The following is a 27,348-nucleotide window of genomic DNA, read 5'->3' as shown; positions in this document are numbered from 1 at the left end:
AGTTTGGGGAAAAAAACAGCTGAAAGCTCTACCACTAAGTAAGGGAGGCTGGGTTGAGAGGCGGGGGAGGAAGAGTTCCAAAGGAATTCATTGTTGGAGGATCATAAGGTGACGTTGGGATTTAGGGCTACAGGAAGTTGCAGAGATAAAGTGGGGCAAAGCTTTGGAATAATTTGTAAATGAGGTAAAGGATTTTGAATTTGTTGCATTGGGAGTCCAGGAGCCAGTGGAGGCTAGCAAGAACAGGTGTGATGAGAAAGTGAGACCGTGTGGGGGACAGGATGTGGGCAGCAGAGTTTTTGACAAGTTGGAGTTTGTTCAGGGAGAAGTTTGGAAGGCTGGTGAGGATGACATTTGAGAAGTTGAGTCTTGAGGTAACAAAAACAATGGATAAATGTCAACTTTGGCTCAGTGGCCATGCTTTCACCTCTGAATCGGAATGTTGTGGGTTGAAGCCCAACTATAGGTGTTGAGCACATTATCTAGGCTGGCACTTCAGCACAGTCTGAGGGAGTACTGCATTGTTGGAGGTGCCATCTTTTGGATGAGATGTTAACCTGAAGTCCGCTCAGATTGACATAAAAGGTCCCACGGAACTATTTGAAGAAGAGCAGGAAAGTTCTTTTTGTCTGACAACACCACCAAAAAGGTATTAACTGGTCATTACCACAGTGTGCTTGCTATGTGCAAGTTGGCTGCTGTGTTTGCCTACATTTTTAAAAAAACAGTGGCTACACTTCAAAAGTAATTCATTGGCTATGAAGTGCTTTGGGACGTCCTATGGATGTGAAAGGTGCTATTATAAATACAAGTTTCTTCTATTTCTTAAGAATTTCAGCACTGTTTGTGGGGTAAGAGTGAAAGCAAGCAATGATTTCAGAGGTGGAAGTATGCTGCCTTTTGGATAAGATGTTAAACCAAGGCCCTGTCTGTCCCCTCGGGTCGATGTAAAGGAGCCCATGGCCCTAATTGAAGAATAGCAGGGGCGCACTCATGGTATCCTGGCCAGCGTTTATCCCTTCACTAACACCACCAGAAACAGATTATTTGGTCATTTATCTGATTGCTATTTATGGGACCTTGCTCTGTGTAAACTGGCTGCTGCTTTTTGCCAACATTACAACAGTGACTACACTTCAAAAGTACTTATTTGATTTTGAAGGTATGTGGGACATCCTGAGGATGTGAAAGTAGCTGTATAAATATTAGTTTGTATTTTGATGGTGGATAAGATATGTGTGGCGCGATTTTCATCTGCCTCCTGTCTGAGTATTCAGTGATCGGGGTGGTAGGCAGACATAAACATTTTTAAAAAAGAAACTTACCACTCACATACGCGTGAGGCCTGCCCAACGTAGGAAATTTGCCTACTTTTCCAGTGGCTCTTAAACCTGGACGAATAGTCATTCAAAAAGTCCCCACTGACTGTAGTTTTGTTAATCAAAAGTGATTATTTAATATAATTCATACAAGCATGAAGCAAAATCAAGCAATGCATGCAACCGTACTCTATAAAATATATATTAAACAAGCAGCAAGTAAACTGAGTAATACATATCGCCTTAAAACCAAGGATTTCTGCTTCAAGGCCCTTTTAAGATTGATCAAGTCTTTCGGAGCTTTTGAAGTCTTGTTGGTGGACATCCCACCTGTCGGTCAGCTTCATTAGGTTTCTACCTGACTGCAGTACCAATTCCGTCCTGATTTTTTTTGCCCTTTGGGGTGTCATTGAATTAGGAATAATGTCATTTTGGCCAATCACCCACTGTTGCCAGACTTCTACCATGACTAGGCCTTAATGATTGACTGTTATCTCGCTTGAGACTAGGTGCAGTGATTCCCTGTGTTTTCCGGACACCACAGAATGTGGCAGGCTCCCCATTATCTGTGTTGCCAAGACGACTTATCTCTTCCTCATGGCTTTGCGTGGCTTTACAATGGCTGCTTCAATAGCTTTTTAGCTACTTTATCTGATATCAGTTCTGCGGACTGTGACTCCATAGTTTCTCATGGTACTCTTCTTTCTCATCAATCATGTCTTGTAAACCAAAGAAACCTTTGCACATTGTTTTAAATTGGTTTGTTCAAATGTTCCAAAGGAGCAATGGTAACTGCTCAAAAATCAAGTTGGTGTAAGGAAAGGGGTTAAAACCCCTTGAGCATTGTGAATTTAAAACCTACTGGACCTTTGGTCAATATAGCTGGATTAAGGAAAGGGTTAACATTGCCCTTTTGAAACATTTAAACAGAACCAATTTAAAACCAGGGAGAGGGGACTCCCAGTTTCATGATTTCCTTATTTGAATTAAAGTGTATGCATTTGCATATGGAGGATGTAGTCAGAAATGTAATAAGTGTGTGCAAATTCCAAATTAATCATTTTTGATCAAGGAAAACAACAGAAAACAAAATTAACTTTTTACAGAAAAGTACTAATCAGACTGAAAGTTTTTATCTTAAAATGAGTTCTAAAGCACACATCTTTTCTTACAGATGAACCAGTAGGAGGAATTAATAGGCGCAGAGTTTCTGAAAGCACACACCCCCAATCCTTTAACATCGAAACAGATCGTGAACAATTGCCAACTCTCCCACCTGAACAAACATCTCTTCATGAAAGTGAGGGTCTGTTGTATATGAATTTTTAAGTAACAAGAGTACCAACTTTTTCAGATCCTGTATTATGAAAAATATTTGTTACAAAAATATTTACTTTGACTTTTTGTTCAATTAAGTTTTATTATAACCAGCTATACTTGTCTGCTTCAACTGTGCAGGATCTGTTGGAAACTCACGAAGCTCTACACAAATTAACTCCTATTCTGATAGTGGTTACCAGGAGGCAGGCAGTTACTACAGCAGCCAGAACTTGATCAAGGCTGACCCAAGAAGCCTACAGCAATCTGTTCATAGCAGCACCAACAGTAATCACCTAGTGCGAAATTCTAGGCCAGAAGGACAGACTGTAGGACAGGTACTATATGTTTTAAGGAAACTGATGGCTTGTTAAGTTTTTTCAAAGTGAAAATCTCTTCAATCCCTTCCATACTTCAGATATTTTAAACAGTACAGGTTCTGCAATCCACAAGCTGTCGATCCTGGCATATGTACTGGGAGTTGCTCACCAGGAAACTACGCCACTTTCCCTGCCAGAATATGTACGGTCAGAGGAAGGTGCCATGTTTTAAATATTTCTGGTAGGTGCCCACTCCACTATGGGCACATATTGGGCACCTGCCATAGCAAGGGGTGAATATTGCAACATGTCCAACACTCTAAAGTGCCCTAAAAGCTCTGGGTCCAGCAGTGTCTTGGTTGCGTCCTTTTGGCCGATTCCTGCCTTGTTCTTTTTATCTTCGGGATCCAGGGCTGAAGACCCAAGTGGGCTTTGCTTCCGTCGGCCCAGAGGGCAGTATGTCTTTTCTTACTGGGCATAATGGCCACCTGGCACATACGAGCCTTAGGCTGGGTAAACTCCTGGTCTGGGAGTCCCTTCATCTACCATGCCACCTCTGATGTAGGAGACCATGTTTGGCGCAGATAGATATTCTGCTCCAAACAAGACCCCACAGAAAATGACAGCTCAGACTAAGACACGGCATATCCAGGTTCTGGCCTAATTCACAGGCCTCCTGCCTTACTCCCACCCAACATAACAGTGGGAGTGTCCGGGAAGACCAATGGATTTTTGGATTCTATAAATTTTATAGAAAATGTTTACTAAAACTGAATATCTGCAACTAATGTTGTAGTCATTAGTTTTGTGATATGATGCAAAAGTGAATCCTATAAGCAGTAGTCATTCTGTTTCCAATTGTTCGAATCAAAAGTTATTGCAGAACTTTGGAAATTATGTCCTGGAGAGAGATCACAGCTGAATGCTGTTGATTTAATGCAGATGTAATTTTATACTTAGACATATATAGAAATATTAATAACTAAGTTTTTAGTGTTGCCAAGTAATGAAAGCATTCAAACCTTACGAAGTGCAAGAGCAAAATTGAGGATTTCCACGGAGATCACATTATAACCTTGAAATCGCTTTGTGTGTTTTTTATTTGATATTTACAAGTATTTTTTTCAAACCCTAAACTTTCACAGTTCCTCTGCCTCTGAGTGAGGAAAAGCCTACTTCCAGGCTGCCCACTAATGTTGCCGTAAACCTGTTATAAGGAAGAGCAACCCAATTTTCCAGTCTTTCCCGTCCTATGATGAGGTGCCTCATCTCCAGTAGGTGTCTCCCTACAGCAATTCAGATGAGATTGGGAATTTAGCACAGTTGGGAGTTGAACCTGTGCCCTGTCACTCCATGACACTTCTCCATATGCTGCACTATTTTTCTGTTTTTTTTTTAAATTCATTTTGTTTTTAAAATATTTCTACTTGCAGCAGCTGACCCTGTGCTCCATATTTTTCTTGTTGAATTTACTATAGATGTTTTGAGAAGGCAGTAGCAGATTACTGTGAAATTCTGTGTTCAATATAGAATTATTATACAAGACTTCATAACTGTGTATCTAAAATTTCAGATTTGCTAATTAAATATACAAAACCACAAGACTTTCTCCCCCCTGAAGGTGAGCTGTCCATCTTGACTTGCTATCTGGGGGGGAATCTGACTGGAAAGAAGCCCTTTCCTGCATTGTTCAGCTTGATTGGAGGCAAGTTTGAGCAGAGTGGGATCAATGGTGTATGCAAATATGTCTACATGTACGAGTCTACCTTATCAAGGAGGAAACACAGATAGGATGAGGATTGTAATAAAGGCGATTTTTTTTGTTGTTGTAAAGCCACAGTGCCTTTTTGACCAGGTATAATGTGTATGGTATCATCTTTGTCTTTTTGGAACACATTAATTCATTTGGCATTATCTCTTGATTTCTTTTTAACAGGGTCCAATGAATGTTGCTGTTACAACTAATAGGGCAATGAGAAGAGTTAGTTCAGTTCCATCTAGAACACAATCGCCAGCTTATGGTACTGGAATGTCACCATCAAGGGGGTCACTGAGAACATCTCTAGGGAGTGCTTACGGCTCGCCAGCATTAACTGAACCTCGGTCCAATAATTCTACAGTGTATTTATCCTCAACATTGCCAGCTCAGAGAGCTGGCTCTCCACATATCACACAGAGGTCTACGTCACCAGCTACAATTAGACGAATTGGTTCAGTTTCAAGACAACCCAGCAGAGCCACCTCTCCATACCAGACTTTGGGCTCTTCATTGAGAGTGGGTTCACCTCTCACTTTAGCAACTACACAAACGAGAGTAAACTCTCCACCCCAAGCTCAAACCGGATCATCATCTCCTGCACGGTCCACTATGACTGCCGTCCCTCAACATATGGTAGCACCACTACAAAGATCTCATGCCATTGATACTGATTTTTATTGTCTCCAGTCACCAGAAATCTATGAGAGGATGGTTCCCCCACGACCAGACAGCCTTGCAGGTCTGTTTTGTGACAGTAAACACAGATGCAAAGTACAACACTTTTCAGGCAAAGGTTTATTTTGGTGGGTAAATGATATATAATCTGAAGTACCTCCTTTTCTAGCTTTTAATTTTCTTTCTGTAGTTAACATCTCAAACTGCCCAGTATTTCCTGCAAAGGTGAACAGACTGTATTGAAAATTCTGGGAAGATGCTACTGCTTGCATTTGTATGCAACAGTATTCAGCCAATTTAAAAATAATCCCAACAGAGGAAAAAAAGATTAAATTCACGCTGACTTTACCATTAAATTATCAACATTCCAATAAACATTATAAATTGCAGCTCTGTAAAATAGCATTACTTTTCTTTTGTGAGACACAATATAAGACACGAAAAAGGAAAACTTGGCAAACACTATTCATGGCCACCCTTCGACTATGCCATCTCACATGGCCTCTATATTTCCACTGTCTCAATCACAGATGAGGCCATCTCTGATCATTTCCTTGTATCCCTCTCCATTCACACCCCCTTACCCCGTCCTTACATAAGAACATAAGAAATAGGAGTAGGCCATCAGGCCCCTCGAGCCTGCTCCGCCGTTCAACAAGATCATGGCTGATCTTCTACCTCAAAGCCATTTTCCTGCACTATCCCCATAATCCCTTGATGCCTTTAATATCTAGAAATCTATAGATCTCTGTTTTGAACGTACTCAATGACTGAGCCTCCACAGCCCTCTGGGGTAGAGGATTCCAAAGATTCGCCACCCTCTGAGTGAAGAAATTTCTCCTCATATCAATCCTAAATGGCCTGCCCCTTATTCTGAGACTGTGACCCCTGGTTCTAGACTCCCCAGCCAGGGGAAACATCCTCCCTGCATCTACCCTGTCGAGCCCTGTAAGAATTTTGAATGTTTCAATGAGATCACCTCTCATTCTTCTAAACTCTAGAGAATACAGGCCTAGTCTACTCAATCTCTCCTCATACAACAATCCCGCCATCCCAGGAATCAGTCTGGTGAACCTTCATTGCACTTCCCTCTATGGCAAGTGTATTTTTTCTTGGGTAAGGAGACCAAAATTGTACACAATACTCCAGGTGCAGCCTCACCAAGGCCCTATATAATTGCAGTATGACATCTTTACTCCAGTACTCTCATCCTCTTGAAATAAAAGCCAACATACCATTTGCCTTCCTAATTTCTTGCTGCACCTGCATGTTAGCTTTCAATGACTCATGTACAAGAGCACCCAGGTCCCTTTGAACATCAACATTTCCCAATCTCTCTCCATTTAAAAAATAATCTGCATTTCTGTTTTCCTACCAAAGTGGATAATTTCACATTTTTCCACCTTATATTCCATCTGCCATGTTCTTGCCCACTCACTTAGCCTGTCTATATCCCCTTGATGGCTCTTTGCATCCTCCTCACAACTCACATTCCCACCTAGTTTTGTGTCATCAGCAAACTTGGAAATATTACATTTGGTCCCCTCATCCAAATCATTGATATAGATTGTGAATAGCTGGGGCCCAAGCACCGATCCCTGCGGTACCCCACTAGTCACAGTCTACCAACCTGAAAAAGCCCCATTTATTCCTACTTTGTTTTCTGTCTGTTAACCATTTCTCAATCCATGCCATTATATTACCCCCAATTCCATGTGCTCTAACTTTGTTCACCAACCTCCTGTGTGGGACCTTATCGAAAGCCTTCTGAAAATCCAAATACACCACATCCACTGGTTCCCCCTTATCTATTCTACTAGTTACATCCTCAAAGAACTCCAATAGGTTTGTCAAACATGATTTCCCTTTTATAAATCCATGTTGATTCTGACATCCTAAGTGTCCTGTTATCACATCCTTTATAATAGATTCTAGCATTTTCCCTACTACTGATGTCAGGCTAACAGGTCTGTAGTTCCCTGTTTTCTCTCTCCCACTTTTCTTAAATAATGGGGATACATTTGCTGACGTTCAATTTGCAGGAACCGTTCCAGAATCTGTAAAAATTTTGGAAGATGACAACCAATGCATCCACTATCTCTATAGCTACCTCTTTCAAAACCCTGGGATGTAGATCATCAGGTCCTTGGGATTTATCGACTTTCAGTCCCATTAATTTCTCTAGTACTATTTTTTTTTAAATAATTTCTTTCAGTTCCTCATTCTTGCCAGACCCTTGGTTCTCTAATATCTCTGGGAGGTTTTGTGTGTCTTCTATGAAGACAGACAGAAAGTATTTGTTTAATTTCTCTGCCATTTCCTTATTCCCCATTATAAATTCTATCATCTGTCTGTCAGGGACCCACATTTGCCTTCGCCAGTCTTTCCCTTTTTACATACCTATAGAAGCTTTTACAGTCTGTTTTTATGTTACTCACTAGTTTACTCTCATATTCTATTTTCCCTTTATCAATTTCTTGGTCCTCCTTTTCTGAATTCTAAATTCCTTCTACATCGGTCCCTGAAAAAACACTTCCCCAAGTCACCTGGAACAGCACTTTCAAATTCCCAACTGTTTGACCTTCCGTTTGCGATGATACATATTGCAGCTGTCGTTCTCCTCACTCCCTCACCTCTACCTTCGATGCTCTTGTCCCCAGTAAAACGTTTACTCTCCCACCCTTAGATTTGTAGTCATAGTTCTTCATAAATCAAAGGAAAATTGGCTAATAAATAATCTTTGGCCTTTTTAACACTTCATAAATGCTTTAGAGATAAATAGGGAAATAACTGCAAATGCTTTGTTCTCTATTTTCCAAATACAAAAGTAGAGATCTTGAAATGGTATGAGTGTTTTTTCTAACTCTCATTTATTTGGAACATATATTTCTTCTTTCCAACTGGCACTAGTTTTATCTGTTTAGCTTCATCATTTACTGCCTTCGGGCCATTATAGAGCTATGTAGTGTCTGTGCAACTGTAGAATTTTTGTACTCTACTTTGCTTTTACCTTGTAACAACTTGAAGGAATACTGTGGGATGAGGCACTAAAATAGTTGTGAATGGGTGTTTGTTTAATTTTTATTTCATCCTGGTTTGTTTGGTGACTGGAGTACTGAATTGTCACGTGTCACCTCAAAACATTTTCAAATGGTCTGTTCTCTGCTTCTGCATCCACAATACTGCCTATTCATTGCTCAAACAGTAAGCAGTTTCTATGTTAAAGGATTCAATTGTGTCTCTACTATTTAATCATACCCCACCAGACATATACTGTGTGTTTTAACCCATCCTTACCCAGGAATAATCTTTTAATTTGGTAAATTCATAGTATCTCACCAAAAGACTTACATTTCTAAATTCTATCTGATTTGATTTTAAAATATAAGTTTTTTGAGAAAATAAGATCACATCAAAAGTGAGAGACAAGAAAGGGAAGATGGCATAAAGGAAAGTAATATAGTAAATACAGGCATAAGAAATAGTGAAGCAAGCAATTGCAAGGGTAGCATGTGTTATGTTCTGGATGAAGTAGGAGGCTTTCTAGTGGTTAGCACCATTCAACTTTTAATGGGGTTTTGAAAGATGTGATTGTTTCATAATTAAACCTAGTGCATAAAAGTGGGAAGAATAACTTGCATTTATATTTCTCTTTTAACAGAGAAAAATATCCCACTTCCTTTCACAGAAGAGAAAAGAAGTGGCTGCCAAGCCTTGGCAAGAGGAGTAGGAGAGGTGACTGAAAGCTTGGTTGAAGAGATGTATTTTGAGAAGGTTTTTAAAGGTGGGAGGGAGACGGTCAGAGGAGTTTTGGGAAGGAGTTTGAGCATAGGGCCAGGGCAGCTCAAAGCTCTACCATAAAGAGTGGAACAGAGGGGAGAGGGTTATGCACAGCAGGCCAGAGTCAGAGGACTTGACAGGATGCAAGGCTGGAGAAGGTTGCTGAGGTAGGATGGGGAAAGGCCATGGAGGGATTATAGCTGAGGACATGGTGATTTCTAGATGAATATTTTAAATTCAATCCATTTGGGGAGCCAATATAGACCAGTGAGAATGGGTGTGATGGTCATGCGGAGCTTAGTGTGGGAGAGGATGCTGGTGACAGAGCTTTGGATGATTTGGGATTATGGCGGATAGAGGTTGGGAGACTACAAAGAAGAACCTGAGTCTAGAGGTGGCAACGGCATGGAAAAGGATTTTGGCAGCAGTGGGAGTGGAGCCGAGCAATGTTGCGGAGGTAGAAGTAAATGGTCTTGGGTGAAGGCTAGGGTATGTACTACAACAACAACTTGCATTTATATAGCATCTTTAACATGGTAAAACACCCAAGGCGTTTCATAGGAGTGTTTTTCAAACAAAATTTGACACTGAGCCACATAAGGAGATATTAGGCCAGGTGACCAAAAGTTTGGTCAAAGAGGTAGGTTTTAAGGAGCGTTTTAAAGGAGGCGATAGGCGGAGAGGTTTAGGGAGGGAATTCCAGAGCTTATGGCCAAGACAGCTGAAGGCACGGGTGCCAATATTGGGGTGATTTAAAATCGTGGCTGTTCAAGAGGCAAGAATTGGAGGAGCGTAGAGATCTCAGTGGGTTGTAGGGCTGGAGGAGGTTACAGAGATAGGGAGCGCCGAGGCCATGGAGGGATTTGAAAACCAGGATAAGAATTTTAAAATTGCGGTGTTCCCGGACCGGGAGTCAGTGTTGGTCAGCAAGCACGGGTGATGGGAGAATGGGACTTGGTGCAAGTTAGGATATGGGCAGCAGATTTGGATGAGCAAGTTTATGGAGGGTGGAACTTGGGAGGCCAGCAAGGAGAGCATTGGAATAGTAGAGTCTGGAGGTAACAAGACATGGATGAGGGTTTCAGCAGCAGATGAGTTAAGGCAGGGGCGGAGATGGGCGATGTTATGGAGATTGAAGTAGGCGGTCTTGGTGATGGAACGGATACGTGGTCGGAAGTTCATCTCTGAGTCAAATAGGATGCCAAGGTTGCGAATGGTTTGGTTCAGCCTTCGTGGCTAGGGAGAGGGATGGAGTCGGTGACTAGGGAATGGCGTTTGTGGCGGAGACCGAAGACAATGGCTTCGGTCTTCCTAATATTTAGTTGGAGGAAATATTTCCTCGTCCAGTCAGACAAGCAATGTGATAAATGAGTCAGTGGAGGGGTCGAGAGAGATGGTGGTGAGGTCAAGCTGGGTGTCGTCAGTGTACATGTGGAACCTGATGTATTTTCGGATGATGTTGCCGAGGGGCAGTATGTAGATGAGAAATAGGAAGGAGCAAGGATATATCCTTGGAGAACTCCAGAGGTAACGGAGCGGGAAGAGAAGCCATTGCAGGTGATTCTCTGGCCAGAACTGGATAGATAAGAATGTAGTTTCAAGTTCACCTGCCTGTCCAACAATGTCGAGTTGCGTGCCATCTGGTTCAACCTGAGAATGCAGCAGACGGGTATAGAGTCAATGATAGAGATGCAGAGATTTTGGAATGAGCGTAAAACAATGACTTCATTCTTCTCAATGTTGAATTCTGGCTCATCCACAACTTAATTACATAGAACTACAACATGGAAACAGGTCATTTAGCCCAACCAGTCCATGTTAGCGTTCATCCTCCACATGAATCCTAATCCCATGTGCCTGCTTAATTCCCGTATCCCTTTATCCCCCTCTCTATCTACTATCTATAATCTAACCTAATCTTAAATGTTGACATGGTCTCTTCAATCATTATCTCTGGTAGCGAATTCCTCAGCCTCATAACCCTCTGTATAAAAATGTTTCTCTTCTCTGTCCTAAATCTCTTGCACTTAATCTTGTATCTATGCCCCCTTTGTTCTAGACTCTTCATCTGCTGTTTCTATCTATGTCCCATCCCTTCATAATTTTAAACACCTCTATCAAACCCCTCAATCTCCTTTGTTCTAATGAAAATAGTTCCAATTTTTCAGGTGTTCAAAGGGAGTCATGACAGCAGAGATGGTTGTGGGGTTAAGGGAGGTAGTGGAGAAGTAGAACTGAGTATCATTGGCATATACATGGAAGTGGAACTGCCCCATGCCTGTGGGTGAGGTCCTGAGGGGCAGCATGTGGATGAGAGGCCAAGAATGGATCCTTTGGGGAACCCCAGAGATGACCCTGTGGGAGCTGAGGGGAAAAAAGCCACAATGTGCTGGCTGTAGTGGAACAAGTACGAGTAGACACTAGGACAGTATTGCTGAGATAGAGGAGGATAACGTAATTCACTGTCAAAAGCTGCATAAGATAAGTCAAGGAGAGATAAAGTGCAATGGTCGCAGTCGTAGAGGATATTATTGGTGACATCCCGAGGGCAGTCTTGTGCAGTGAGTGGGGTGGAAACTGGACTCGAGGAATTTGTGGGATAAATTGGACAAAAATTAATGGAGGAATAAATGTGAAACCTTTGGGGATTTTTGCATCTGCAGGAATTCCTTGCCAAAGAACCTTTTTTTTGGGATCAATGTCACTCCAAAAGAAGAGTTCAAATAAAACTTAAAACATGGTAGTTTCTTGAGAATCATACTTTAAGTTATACCAACTGTTACTTTATGATGGTATACACCTCAGTTCTCCTGCAAGACTGTGATAAGATGGCAGCATGTATGTTGCCAGTTGATTAGAAATGGATGGCTCAGCGGCTAGACAGGAACCGCATATACCGATAAATGAAATGAAGGGAGCGAGGGAATCTGGATGTGTCCGGATGGACCAAGTTGTCTGGATCTGTCAGTGTTGAATTGTGGCAGTGGACGTTGACCCCATAGATTGAGAGTATGGGAAGTAGAAACAATAAATCTGGTATAAAGGCCGTCTGCAGATTTTGAAGCAAATTATCTCAGCGGAATTTAATTCGGATTTCCACTGACTTCTAATAAGGATCTGAAACTAACCAGAGCAGCTCCAGCAAAATCTTATTTTCCTGTCCCTGCATAGTCACTTCTGGAGATCCCAAGGATCTATCCTTACCTCTTCTCTTTCCCCACTTCCCCACCCACCCCCTCCTTATCTGCATGTTATCCTGCAGTGACATCACAGATACAGGGTCAGCTTCCACGTGTGCAGTGGACACTGAACTCTGCTTCTTTACTGCTTCTATAGAGCCACCAACTGCCTCTATACTGTCAGACTTCTTGTCTCATAGTTTTGGATGAGATCTACATTGGTTCCCCATCCCCTAATACCTCATGTTTAAAATCCTACCACCTCATACCCGACAGCCTTATATATTTTCTCCCTCTTCTGCCCCGCCCTCCACCCGCCCCGCCCTCCACCCACCCCCCCCCACCCCCGCTCTTCATTTCTGTGATTACCAACTTTTCTGTATTCTTTGCCCCATCATTAGTGGCAGCATCTTCAGCTGCCTGAGTCCAGCCTATTTGTGAAGTGCCTTCAGATATTTATTTATGTTAAATGTGCTACTCCCATTAATCCAAACTTGTTTTATGTTTTTTAAAAATGGGATTATCCAATAATTCAAATTATTTGAATAAACAGTAGAGTGTATATAAATGCACGGTGCTGTTGTTTACTTCATGCACATTATATTCTAAAAATAATTCTAAACTATTGTCTGAATAATGGCCTTTAAAAGAAGTGGAATATTGAAGGGAGCAACATTGTGTTACGAGTCATATTTTACTCGTGGAAAAGGTTCATCAGATCATTACTTAGCAATCCCCATGTGATATAGTTCTGTCACACTCTGGAAGAACAAGGTAACACGCCATCCCCAGGGGAGTATTTTTCAGTCAGTGGATGTTGCAATTTGCCTCTTCACAAATTTCACACCAGCTGCCTATGCAAATGCTAACATTTGTTTTATCTGTTTAGTGTTGCAACTGTCAAAAACCCTGAAGGTGTGGTCACATTCTGTTGTCAAACTGAAGTCTGATTCTAGCCATGATTTTGCAGTTGATTTGATTGCCCTTCTTTAACTTCTAAGGCTATCCAGCTAAATTAATCTATATCTCATTAATTCAAGCCTTCTTTTTAAAAAAATCATGGAATAGCTTTGGTTGCACCAAAGGAATACTGCAGGCCTTACTCTTCGAAAGGAATACTGAAGCCTTATGCTTCGGTATTCATCTGAAAAGACGGTCCAATTCTTTAAAAAGTTAGCTTTTTAAAAATGCCACAATAGTGGCTAACCTTAGGATCGGGCTGCTGTCCTCACCAAAGCTCGGCTGTCTGCTGAGCACAAGGAGCAGAAGATTATGGTGGGAACCAAGGCTAGATGAAGACCCTCCATATTTCAGTTTCATCCATGGAAAAGGAGCTAAGGTGGCATCCTGATCCAGGCACCACCCATGATGACTTTTGAAGGAGGTGGGAGAGGTTCAGAATTTTACTTTTAGAAGAAAAGTTATATATTTCCCCTGATTGTAAAGTGAATTTATCCAGCAAGTAGTTGAGCAATATACACCATAACAGTCCCAGGTTTAATCTCTGGTTTGTGCTGAATTAGTTGATTGAAACAGGGCAACAATTGCCCCCATGTCAGAAATCGGGATGGGGGGAACTCGGCCTTTTAAATGCTATCCAGTGGTCTCTGTTGAACGTGCGTTTGTGTTAAGATCAGGCAAGGACAGAATCAGACTCAGTTGTGATGCCTCCCACGAGTGAAATCACCTCCTGTCGCTCATTGCCAAGGTGTCAATAATGGCCAATTGGGCATGGTACTGAAGAACAATGGACACCCATGGAACTGTACTCCAGCAAAAAAAATGAATGCCTTGATGAGGACATAACTGTCTTTCAGATAATTGCTCAAGAATAAAGCCATTCTTTTAAAACTGTTAAAATATTAAACATTGAGGGTTTAGAGTATATTTTGAGAAGTAATTCTTTTCTTTGGTTGATAATTAATGCTTGCATTTGAATCCCAATCTTAACTCATTCAAACTTAATTGCACTCAATAGGCAAGTTTTGCCAATTGTTGACCAGTCTGCCAGAAGGAGCAATACAGAATTGCTGCATCTCTAGTTAGAACCATCGAGATTTACAACCGAGAAGGGCATTCAACCCATCGTGTCTGCACTGGCCCTTTGCTAGAGCGATCCAAAACTAATCCTACTGCCCTGCTCTCTTTCCACAACCCTGTGTTTTCTTCTGCTTCATATTTATCCAATTTTCCTTTGAGATATATAATGATCTCTCCCTTTGAGCACTCCATGTTCCAACAACACTCTGCATGAAGAGATTTCTGTTGACGCCTTTCCTCAGTCTTAGTAACCATTCTAAATTGATGATCCCTTGTCACTGACTCTCCAACCAGGTGAAATACTCTTTAAAAACCTCTCTTAAATCTCTGAGCCTTCTCCGTTTAAGTGGAAATAGTCCCAGTACCTCAAGTCCCTCATTACTATAGCTTTCCATCTATGCCATATGCTTTTAATTGCCTTTCTGTAATGGGGCACCCAGAATTGAATAGCACTCTAACTGTGACCAAATCATGGCCTTGTACAAATTTATTATTACTACTTTACTGTTCTACTCCATACCCCATTTATAAAACCCAAAATGCTTTTATGGTTTTGTTTACCTGCAATACATAGAATCTACAGTACAGAGACAGGACAGTTGGTCTATATTGGTGTTTATACTCCGCATGAGCCTCCTCTCACTCTAATTACCTCCTTCCCACCCTTCCCCGTATTTCTCTATTCACTCCTCCCTCATGTATGCATCGATGCTATCTGCTTCAACCCTGTGGCAGCGAGTTCTATATTCTCATCACTCTCTGTATAAAGAAATTTCTCTTAAATTCATTCATTGATTTGTTAGTGGCTATCTTCTATTTATGCCTTTTTCTGAACTCACCCACAAATGGAAACAGTTTCTCTACATCCACCTTATCGAGCCCCTTCATAGTTTTAAAGAATTCCATCAGGTTGCCCCAGTCTTCTTTATCCAGAGAAAAGAGCCCCAGCCTGCTCAATCTTTCCTGGTGTTGTAGCCTCTCAATTCTGGAAACATCCTTGTAAATCTTTTCTGTACTTTCTCCATTGTGTTAATATCCTTTTTGTAGTGTGGAGACGGGCCTAGAAATAAGGTGACGGCATAAAATAGGTGCCAAAACATCTAATATGGTGGGCGGCGTGCATGCACACATACTACCCACCGTATTGTAAAAGGAGGCATCCAGGTCCCATGCCTGAAACAGACATTAGGCCCTTTGCATATGTTTGAAGTCCCCTTTGCAGAATTGGTCTGCCCTCAACGCAGCCGACGGCAGACCAGCTGCATTCAGGTAAACGTGGTCTACATGAGGTCTAACCAGCAGTTCTTAAAAGGACCGCTGGAGGCTGCCACCAAAAAGGTAAGTTTGTTTTTTAAAAAAAAGTGCTTACCTGAATGTAGAGCTGGGAGGAGCAGGAGTGCTCCTCCCGATGCCACTGTAGAGTTGAAGACCATTGTTGCCTCCATTCGATCGCTTCCCCACTCCCTCTCCTGATCGCCCCTCTCCCAACCAGGACTTGCCTAAGGCGATGCAGCAGCCCAAAATCCAATGCTAATTCGCTGACGAGCTGCCTCAGGGCACCCAGCATGCATCCACAGCTCACCAATCTTGTTTAAATGAAGCCCGAGGCCCAATATTGGATGGGCCTCGGGCCTACCCGTTCTGGCGCATGGATCGGCAGGCCGGCGTGAACCAATTTCTAGCCCCAGAACTGCACAAGTGTGGTCTAACCAAGGTTCTGTATAAATTTAACATTACCTCCCCGCTTTTGTATTTTGTACTCTATATTCCTCTACAAAAGAACCCTAGTGCGTTGTTTTCACTCTTTATGGCCTTATCAACTTACAAATTGTGTATCTGTATTCCCAGATCTCTTTGCTCCTCTACCCCATTTAGCTTTTTGCTTCTAAGGAATAAACCGCCTCCTTAATCCTTCTACCAAATGAACCACCTCATACTTCGCTATATTGAATTTCATTTGTCCTTTATCCACCCACTATGCAAACTTGTTTGTCTTCCTGTATTTTGGTGCTGTCTTACACATTATTAGCTATACCCACCAATTTGGTATCATCTGAAAATTTCGACACCATACCTCCAATATCTGAGTCCAAATCGTTGATGTATATGGTGAACAACAGTGATCCCAGACAGATCTCTGGGACACCACTTCCCACTTTCTGCCAGTCTGACCAACTTCTGTTAACACCTGCCCTCTTTTCTGTTTTGTAGCTGTATGTTAATCCATTCTGCTACCTGGCCCCTGACTCCACAAGCCCTGACCTTTGTTATGAGTCTCTTGTGTGGCACCTATTGAAGGCCTTCTGAAAGTCCATGTATACTACACCCACTGCATTGCCCTTCTTTACCCTGTTATTTCTTCCAAAGAATTCATAAAGGTTGGTTACACATCACCTTCCTTTTAAAAATCCACACTAACTTTTTTATTATGCTCTGTCTCTACATGTTTTATTATCTGATCTTCTCGCAAAGATTCTAGTTTCTTTCCTAGAATTGATGTTAAGCCAACTGGTCTATAGTTCCCTGAATTAGTTATATCACCCTTTTTGAAGATGGAACTAATCCAGAATACTACAGAATACTTATTATTTCTTTTTCTATAATCATGCCAGAGGACTGGTGAACAACAAATGTAATTCCTATCACCCTTTTTGAAGATAGGAATTACATTTGTTGTTTGCCAGTCCTCTGGCATTATTCATTTTTCCTGTTGAATTTTTACATTTGGATACGAGTGCCTCTACTATGTCCTCCCTAGTTTTTTTTTGGTATCTGCTGATGCAATCCATCTGGACCTGGGGTTTTATCCTCAAGTTTGGCTAGTTTATCTTGTACCTCATTTCTTTCTATCTTAACTGTTGTAAATATTCCTCTTAACTTCCTTTACTGTTGTCATTTCCTCTTTGGTAGCCTCTTCAATGAAAGCTGAGGCAAAGTATCCATTTAGTATCCCTGCCATTTCAGTATCATTTCCTGTGAGTATCTTGCACATCCTTTAGTTGCCCTATCCCTATCTTAAATCTCCTTTTGTTACTTATGTGCCTACAGAATACTTTACTATTTTTTCTATTTGCTGATACTTTGATTTAATATTTCCTCATTACCTTCCTAATTGTCTTTTCAACCTCTTCTAAGCTCATATTATTCCTTTTTGTGATCTTCTCCTTTGTTTATGTACTTTGCGTATGCCTTTTTCTTTAGATTCAATTTTATCCTAGCCTCTATTTATCCATGGCATCTCATTCTTGGCTAATTTGTTATTTTTAGTGGAATATATTTGTCCCGAACTCTTATGATCTCTCCTTTTAAATATTGCCTCCTGCCTTATCTCTCAATATTTTTCTTCAGTTTACCTTTGTTAGTTCCATCCTCATTCCTTTGTAGTTGTTTTTTTCTCAATCTATTACTTTGGTTTTTGTGCTATCTCCTCTCTCAATCATTATCTTAAACCTCATTATATTTCATCGCTACTCCCTAGATGTTCTCCCACGCTTGTTTCTCTTACCTGCTCTGGTTCATTTCCCATTACTGGATCGTGCAGTGCCTTCTTACTTATTGGATCAAATAGCTTGTACGTGCTGTAAAAACTCCATTCTTTTCTCCCCATTTACTCCCTGTTTGGGGGTGGTTTATGATTTTTTTTGTCTGTTATGAATTTCATAGATGTACCTACATATTTCTCCCTCCATTTCTTTTCCACTATTTGGTGGTCAGTAGTATACCCCTAATAGTGTGGCCGATCCAATCTATTTCAATCCATTTGGACTCTGTTTCTATCTGTTAGTTATGTCCTTTCTTGCTGCTGCCATTATGTTATTGCTGGTTAACACAGCTACCCCACCACCCCTTCTTCCTTCCCGCTCATTTCTAAATACATTATACTTGCAGTGACCTGTCCTGTCAGCAGCCATGTTTCCAATATCCCCATCACAGCTATTTCCTCACCTTCTAATTATTGCCTCCAATTCTCCCATTTTTCCACTGATGATCTGTACATTGCCATACAGGTGATTTTAATATGATCTTATTTTTCATTACTCCTACTTTATTTTATCAAGTATTTCGTTGTTACTTCCTATAACCTTTTCTGTTTTGAGTTTTATTTTTTATCTCTTTTTGTAATCTGACCTTTCTCTCATCACTTTTTTTCATCTTTAGGTTGCTATTATATCCACTCAAACCCATTCTCCTCCCCCCCCCCCCCCCACCCCCACCGCCTCTTTTTCACTAGTTTAAAATCCTACTTATCCTTTCTGCAGGACCTTGGTCCCATCCCGGTTCAGGTGCGACCTGTCCAAGTGTACAGCTCCTTCCTGTCCCAGTACTGGTGTCAGTGTTCCATGAACTCGAACCCCTCTTTTCCACACCTCTCTTTCAACCACACATTCATTTTCCTGTTTACCCTATGCCAATCAGCTGTGGCTCGGGTTGACCCTTGTGGTCCTGCTTTTTAATTTAGATCCTAGCTCCTTTAGCAGGACATCCTCATTGTCCTTTCCAATGTCATTGGTTCCAACGTGAATCACGACAAAGGTTCTCCCCCTTCCACGTTCGAGTTCCTTTCCAGCTGCTTCAAAATATCTCTTGCCCTCAATTGCAACTGCAGAGGATGCCCTTGATAGCCCTAATAATTGAAACCCCTACGATTACAACCTTTCTATTCTGCTTCCCCCTCCCCTTTAGGATAAAATGCACTGCATTTATTACATAGACCAGCTTGCACCAGTACATCATGCATCAAACAAAATAAGTCTATTTAGCGTAACATAAAATAAGAAACCGAGCTATTAGGAAGTAATTTAGGTGTATTTTATTTACTGTATTTTGTTACATTGGGTATTTTTATGGCATTATAAAAGTACTGACGAGTGTGAGGACCAAAACATCTTTGTTTTTAAATATCTTGTGTATACCCAGTAGAAATCTGCTTTGATTCAGTCAACCATGGATTCTGTTGTTTTTCAGGATTACGTAGTTCATATGCCAGTCAACACAGTCAACTGGGACATGAGTTGCGATCTGCCATGTCTCCAGATTTGCATATTACTCCAATCTACGAAGGAAGAACACTTCAAAGCCCAGTTTATCGCAGTCCCAGTCATGCAGGCGTGGAGCTCCTTCACGGCACTCAAACTGCAGTGTTTCGTACAGGCTCAGGTAATGGTTTTTTGACTTTCTCTTGATGATCTGAGAAAAAAAGACCGTGCTACTGAAGAACAGTCTTAAACTGAATTATTTGAGAGCCTGCTGTTTGATTATGTGCTTAATAGGAAGTGGAAGCAAAAATATTGATATCCTGAAGAACGAAAATAACTATCGGTAGCTAGAATTAAAACAATGAGATTAGTGGTGGCATCTGATAAAATTATAACGTTATTGGAGAGCATAACCTAGAGTGGATTTTTAAATGTTTGATGTACAACCTGATTTGTTTCTGAAGTGTTTTGGGTTTTTTTCCCCCCAGTTTACTGAACTCGGTTGTAAGAGTTATGGATGCAAGGAATAATTGACCTGTATTTAGTCTGTACAGTTGTAATACCTGTTGTACTAGTTAGGTACATACATTGTTGACCACAGCATCCCTACTTTCACAACTTCCCCCCTCTCTCCTCCCCCACCAACCCCAACCCAAAAAAAAAGTATTCCTTAATCAAGTATGTGCATTGTAAACTAGTCATTGGTGTTCATGAGAAAAATTTGATATCAAGCATGCTGAGATTTAAATTTGTAAAGCTCAACATCTGGCTAACTCTAAGGAATTGCTTTGTGATATACTGTCCATTTTGTGAATGTTTAAGTACCAAAGGATGCCACCATGTGGATATGGCAGTGCAAACTACAATTATGCAATGCATTTGCAGAGTTAAATGGAAACTCAGCCCTATTTAAAAGCTTGAAAATTTAAACATCTTACAAACCAAGCCCTCTTATTCTAAACCATATGCTGCTATTTTTTAAGGAAATCCAGTACATCTCATCACATGGGAGAGAGTGGGGAAAAGAGAGATCACTACTTTTGCTTCACAGCTTTCTCTAGGTTTTTATCTCAAGATTTTTTTTTTAGAGAAGTAAGAATTATTGGACACTAATCAAAACTGTAAGCATTCAGAATACATGCACGTTTTTAAAAATTGAACTTTTTACTTTGATTTTTTTTTTAATGGTATATTGTCTGCTACTTCTGATTTTCTTGCCTTCTCTCTGATGATTTAGTTAGTGTTTGAAGTTATTTGCACCTGTGCCCCCTCAAGAGTAATACTACACTTCCTGTGATGTGATGTCAGAACTGTACACAGTGCTCTCGGTGGAGTCTGGACAATAACTTATCCAACAATAATTTAATGTCTGGATTTGTACTCCATACAGTTGAGCCCTTGAGTGACCATATCATAGGTTTATCCTCAAAAAGAAAAATGTTATTTATATAGCACCTTTCACGATCTGAGTGCCCAAAATGTTTCATAGCCAATGAAATACTTTTGAAGTGAAGAATTGTTGTAATATAGGGAAATATGGCAGCCAATTTGCACATAGCAAGGTCCCACAAACAACAATGAGAAAAATGACTAGATAATCAGTTTTGGTGATGTTGGTTGAGTGATAAATGTTGGCCAGGACACCAGAAATATTCCCCTGCTCTCTTTTGAATAGGGCCATGGTATCTTGTACATTCATCTGAGACAGCAGGCAAGACCTCAGTTTAACAACACATCCTCCAACAGTGCAACCCTCCCTCAGTATTTAAATGTCAACCTAAATTCTGTGCTCAAGTCCTGGAGTGGGGCTTGAACCCACATTTTTCTGACTCAGAGGCGAGAGTACTATTACTGAGGCAAGACTGACATCTTAAACCCCTCGGCCTCTTCCTGAGCAGCACACTGTATGACTTTTCCACTTAACACGTGGTTTTTTTGCTCCCACTCACTTATCCGCATTGAATTGCATCTGACCTACTGGTCCAGTCACCTAACATATCCAAATCTAGTTTCTCACTATTTGCACACTGCCTTCTGTTTTGTATTATCTATAAACTTGGAGACGTTACATAGAATATTCTTGTCTAAATCATTTATTTATGTTAAAATACATAGGATCCCCAAACTGACTCCTTGGATACCTCATAATCTCTTCCAACTTGTGAAGTTACTATTTATTACGACACTGTTCTAAAAGACAAAAGTCTGCAGAAAACTGTAAAGCAAAGCTATTCTCCACTAAATGAATTAAACTACCCAAAATGCATTGGACAAAACAAAAGTAATGTTTTTTTAAGCCAATTACCTATCCAGCATTGCATGCCAGCCCCTATTCAGTGAATCCATAACCATTAATTGCTGATACGAAACCTTGTCAACGGCTTTCTGAATATGAAGCCAATTGGTTCTGGGGGTTAAGAGCAACTCACTAATGTTTTGTGGAAGGACTTTCCTTTTGGTTTTGGCAGGGATCCAGGGTAATAGGTACTAAAGAAGTAGTGCTGGGGAATGTTGCACCCTGCCATGGAGATGCATCTTTTCATGTGATGATTATGAATGCCTTTACAACTATTTACATTTCAATTGCACTCATGTACAAAAATAATCTTTGTTTTACAAGGAGGAGGACAAACAGTGCATACTAAGCAGGAGAGAAAATGGTAAAGTGGAAGCGTTAGAGGGGAAGGGGATCGAAGGGACAGTTGAAAAGTTTTTCAAAAATGAGAAGGTGGCACTTAATGGACATATCTCCCATGTGCTCCTCCAATTCTTGCCTCTTGGGCATCCCTAATTTTAATCGCTTCACCATTGGCCGCCATGCCTTCAGCTGCCTAGGCCCTAAGCTCTGGAATTCCCTCCCTAAACCTCTCTACCTCTCTCTCCTCCTTTAAGAAGCTCCTTAAAACCTACCTTTCTGACCAAGCTTTTGGTTACCTGTTCTAATATGTCCTTATGTGGCTTGGTCAAATTTTGTTTGAAAATCGTTCCTGTGAAGCGCCTTGGGACATTTTACTACGTTAAAGGTGCTATATAAATGCAAGTTGTTGATGGTGGTGTGTCTTTTCTGCAGTTTGGAAGTTTGTATCTGCAGTGCCATATTTCATTATACCAAGGTGCTGCTGCTGATGTACGGTTACTACCTTTGCAGACCTTTAGACACTTAGCTATACAGACCAAAATACCACCTGTCTACTTTTGGGTCTTATCAAATTTAGTATTTGCTGGTCCAGGGAGCAGTGTCATCAAGGAGGGTTTATTCAATTGCTTGACCACATTAAAGGATTTTGTCCACACACATTTGACATTGATACTCTAATGCAAGTGTCCTCCCAGCCCTGTGGCAGCCTTTTTCACTTGTGGACTTTGTGAACCACCCCATACTTAAACCTCATGTTTTGATTTTTGTAAAACCATTTTCCCCTCTTTTTAATGCCCAAGAAGGTGATCATCAAACTAGATGCAGAATAAAACACCCTTTACCGTTCCCCAATAATGCATCTCAGCCCTAACCTTAAGAGTCATTTTCTATTTCCCACAATCAACCATCCTTGGCCTGTCTCGGTGACATTGACACATTGTGCCATACTAGGAGTAGTTTTGTGCTGTTGACCCATGCCCAGAAGGAACTGGATTCAGACTGCCTAAACTCATTTCACATCGGACCCTTGCAGCCAGCAGACTGAGGAGATATTCACCCCATCAGTCGGGCTGAATTTGAATCCAAGTCCCAGAGATGAAACACTAGCATTTAACCCATTGCACCATCAAGTGCCTTTTTTTTGTTTTAGTTGGCAAGGGGCACTGTGGTGTGGTGGATATGTTACTGGACTAGTAATCCAGAGGCTGGGATGAATAATCCATAGAATGTGAGTTTAAGTACCACCATGGCAATTTGAGAATTTGAATTCTGTTTATAAAATCTGGGAAATAAAAAGTTGGTATCAGTAAAGGTGACCATAAAGCTGTCAGATTGTTGTAAAAACCGAATTGGTTCACTAATATTCTTTCAGGAAGGAAACCTGTTGCCTTTACCTGGTCTGGCCTATATGTGACTCCAGTCCCACACCAGCGTAGTTGAGTCTTAACTGCCCTCTGAAGTGGCCTAGCAAGCCACTCAGTTGTATCAAAAAGAATGTCCATCACCACCACCTCAGGGCAACGAGGGGTGAGCAATAAATGCTGACCATGCCAGCAACACCCACATCCCGAGAATGAATTTTTAAAAATTCAATGTTTTAATCTGACATTTTTATGCTGTTTTTTTAATTAAAAGGGGACATTTGTCAGGGGTCAGCAGGACTGGGCCTCAATCAGTCCTGCTGGTGTAGAACTAACATGTGAAACAAGTCAATTTGTGAAAGGGAAAAGAATTGGAGGGAAGTGCTAAATGTTCTTGAATCTGTCTGTTTTGAGTCCTAAAAAGGGAGAGATTCAACAAACATTTTTTTTGCATCTAGAAATTCAGTTTGCCTCTTCTGTTTTGCTGAAATTGGCTAATAGTTGTAGTTTATACTTTGTTTTAATTAAAAAGTATGTATTTGTACACAAACTGTCCAGGAAAAACTACAGGCGATGTGAAATTATGGCATTTCTCTGGAACAGTACCTAGAGAATAGTGATTACTCCCAGGTGTAATGTTCCAAGCTGAATTTCTGTGTTGCACAGCAGCACCTATCTTATAACAAAAGGCAGATGATCGGTGAGTAAAAAATTGAATTTTAGCATCTTTTAAGTAGGCACATCAAAAATAGTGGACAGGTGGGTGTAATTACTAGGAAATAATCAAATAAGGGAATTAAAGATAAACCAAAGAGATTTTCACTAATGAGGTTTACTCCACAATTGTAATATAAACACAACAGCCGGATTTAATCTGCACTTGAGTTTAAACAACATTGGTAATGTGCTAAAAATAGAGCAGTTTTGTCTGAGTCTTGCGTACATTGACTAATGTAATTCATGTGTGAAACGTAGAAATCTTATGATATCTGTGGCATATGACAGTAATTAGCTTTTGATACTTCTCTATTTATAGGTTCTAAGTATATATTAAAATAGTTTCTGGAATGTAACTAAAATTACCACCTGTTAAGTTAAATTAACAAAGCCTGTGTAATGGCTGTAATGGCCATAATTTTGAATCTGCTTTTGTGTATCAAATGTATCCTGATCACTTTGTTCAGAGTAAATATGCTAATATTGTAGCTTGGATCTATTTTATGGAAAATGTGCTTAAAATCCTCCATTGCATCATTTTAGAAGTATATATAGTGTTGTACAGTTTGAGGTGTACAATATGTTTTTTGTTATTTATAGCCATTGGAAACCTGCAGAGATCAGCCAGTCAACGTAGCACTATGACTTACCAAAGAAGTAACTTTGCTCTGAATTCAATGGGTAATTATGGTGATCCATACAGAGCAGTTCAGTACCGACCATCTGAATCTAATTATTCCAGAATTCATTATACCATTCCAGCAGATGAAACTACAACAAGGTCCCCATCAATTGACAGCATCCAGAAGGATCCAAGGCAAGTGTAATTGTGGTTGACTTGTGGAATTATGTTGAAGGATATTATCTACCTTGGTAACTGAAGCTGCATTTATATTGGCTTTAGTGGGGTGCTAGTAAACTATAGCCAATGGACAGGAAGATGGATTAGCAAATCCAGCCACCCTAGCATCCTACTAAACCCAATATGAAAACTGCTTCAGTCACAAGATAAATACAGATGAGGAAGCCTATATGGCCCATCTTCGTTCATCCATCCAAAAAGAACCCACTTTAGATCAGAGCAAGGGCAAGAAGCAGCACGGTAATGGAAAAAGAGGCCAGTGGAGGGACCTGAGTAGGACTGGAACAAAGGGTATTCATCATATTCCATAAAAAGACAGGCATAGCTAGGACCCATGTGGGTTCCCATAACAACAACTTTTATCTGGAGGAATTGAGTGGAGTTAAAGTTGAGAATAAGTTCAGCCAGATGGAAGCTGGGCACTGGTTGGACCGCTATTTGAAGAAGTGGTGGGCCCCCAAGCTGTCCTGATAAGTGAGAAGTGTAATGGGACTGTACATCCATAGTAAAAGGGAAATGGGTAAAGCCAAAAAACAGAATTTGTTAATGGCAGAAGAATCACTGATGCAGATGGCTAGGTACTCGACAATTGAGAAAAGGTGAAGTCAAAATAAGACTTGCCTTTCAGTAGGCAGACTGAGAAACACCAGTGAGACGAAGCAAATTGTTAAGCGGCTTGATTTGCGAACAACAAGTGAACATGCAGAGTAATGATCAAAGCGAATCATACTTCCTTCACTCAATCTCGCTCCCCTCCTCATGAAGCAAGAAAAAATAATAAATCATGCGCCCTGTCCCTTTCATGGGCTGCATTACTTGTGTTTTGAATTACCTTTCTTTCTAGACAACTTCTAACTGCAAAAACTGATCTTGTATATTAGCTTTCAGCTCCAGCCCAGACCTGCAACTCATTAACATGCCTTACTCTTTCCCACCCCCACCTCTCAGTCCTGCAATCTGTGACTTTTTAAACTGTGTGAAATTACTTCATTTTAAAATATACTTAAACATAACCCATTCCCAAATCCTTTCCATGAAAAAAGATATAAAATCCCAAAAAATGACATGAAATTGAATAAAATCAATTGAGTCCACCACTGTCTCTTAATTATCATTTAACATTGGTAATTCTTAGTGTCTCATTCTCTGTGCACTGTAATATTGTTTAGTTTTGTTTATTTGACCACCCACTTGGTAACAGAAACTTGGCTGGGTGAAAGGTCTCATATTGGCTTGGAACCTGAGATTGGGAGGCTCTAAGGAACCTTCTGTCTTTAGCAGGTATAGAATACATCACTTACCGGGTCTGTGTCTGAAAGATGCAATGAAGACTTTATCCAAATAGTGCTCATCATCTTCGGGGCAAAGGGAGTGCATCCAAGGTCTGCTGCTTTAATTATGAACATAGGAACAAGAGTAAGCCATTCAGCTCCTCAGGCCTGTTCCGCCATTCAGCTAGATCATGGATGATTTGCACCTCAACTCCATTTACCTGCCTATGCTCCATATCCCTTGCTACCCTTGTCTATCAAAAATCTATTTCAGTCTTGAAAATTTCAACTGACCCAGCATCCAAATTCAGATTTTCACTATCCTTTTGTGTTTAAAAAGTGCGTCATGATTTCACCTCTGAATGGCCTAGATCTAATATTAAGATTGTGCCCCCTTGTTCTGGATTCCCCCACTGGAGAAAATAGCTTCTCTATCTACCCTATCGAATCCCTTTTATAATTTTAAACATCTCCATTTAAATCAGCCTAAATTAACATAGGGAATACAAGGCAAGTTCACGCAACCTGTCCTCCTAATTTAACGCTTCCTCATAATTTAACACGACAGAGCTCCAAATTGGATGCATTGCAAGGAAGCTGGTTCCAAAGAGTGAAGCTGAAATACCATAATCTATCTCAAGGGAAGAGTGTTCACTATTGGGCAGGAAATGCTTTTGTTTCAAAGAGAGAAGCTGTATTCTTAAGCTATCACTTGGTGCAATGAGAAACAAACACCAGAGTGCCTCCAAATCTCCGTATAGACCAGGTCTCTTGAGGACAGAGCACTCTAATAGAGACTTTGAGAATTTGCGAAGGGTTTCTCTCCTTTGTCTGTCATAACTTCAGCGGAAGAGCCTTGGAAACCCCACAGAAATTCACCTCCAGTGAATTTTGTGCCCAAAATGGGCAATTTGCCACATTAGTTTATAAAAGTTATACCTAGGAGGTGTCAATTGTTGCTAAGCTTGCATGTGAGAGATCAACTAGAAGAGAAAACAGAAGCACGTATAGCAACTTAAGAGGCAGAAATTGAACATATCTTATAAAACTTGCTGAAAATTGCAGGGCCTGAATCAGAAATAAAATAGAAGTGATGCTGAGAGCTCAGATAATCTTCTAAAAACTCAAGAAAAA

The 27,348-nt window shown here is 40.7% G+C and overlaps 1 protein-coding gene across 1 annotated transcript in view; it reads left to right on the top strand.

Annotated features, from left to right (window-relative positions):
- Nucleotides 1–27,348, top strand: part of pkp4 (plakophilin 4) — a 144,717-nt gene that overhangs the window by 51,110 nt on the left and 66,259 nt on the right. The window contains exons 5-9 of the mRNA XM_067987424.1: nucleotides 2,494–2,625; nucleotides 2,778–2,974; nucleotides 4,893–5,454; nucleotides 19,355–19,546; nucleotides 24,682–24,898. Coding sequence (XP_067843525.1) covers nucleotides 2,494–2,625; nucleotides 2,778–2,974; nucleotides 4,893–5,454; nucleotides 19,355–19,546; nucleotides 24,682–24,898 — 1,300 coding nt within the window. The remainder of the gene's footprint in view (nucleotides 1–2,493; nucleotides 2,626–2,777; nucleotides 2,975–4,892; nucleotides 5,455–19,354; nucleotides 19,547–24,681; nucleotides 24,899–27,348) is intronic.

This window comes from Heptranchias perlo, chromosome 7 (assembly GCF_035084215.1).
Source record: "Heptranchias perlo isolate sHepPer1 chromosome 7, sHepPer1.hap1, whole genome shotgun sequence".
In the NCBI taxonomy this organism is placed as follows: Eukaryota; Metazoa; Chordata; class Chondrichthyes; order Hexanchiformes; family Hexanchidae; genus Heptranchias; species Heptranchias perlo.
This window is presented reverse-complemented; position numbering and strand designations above follow the sequence as displayed.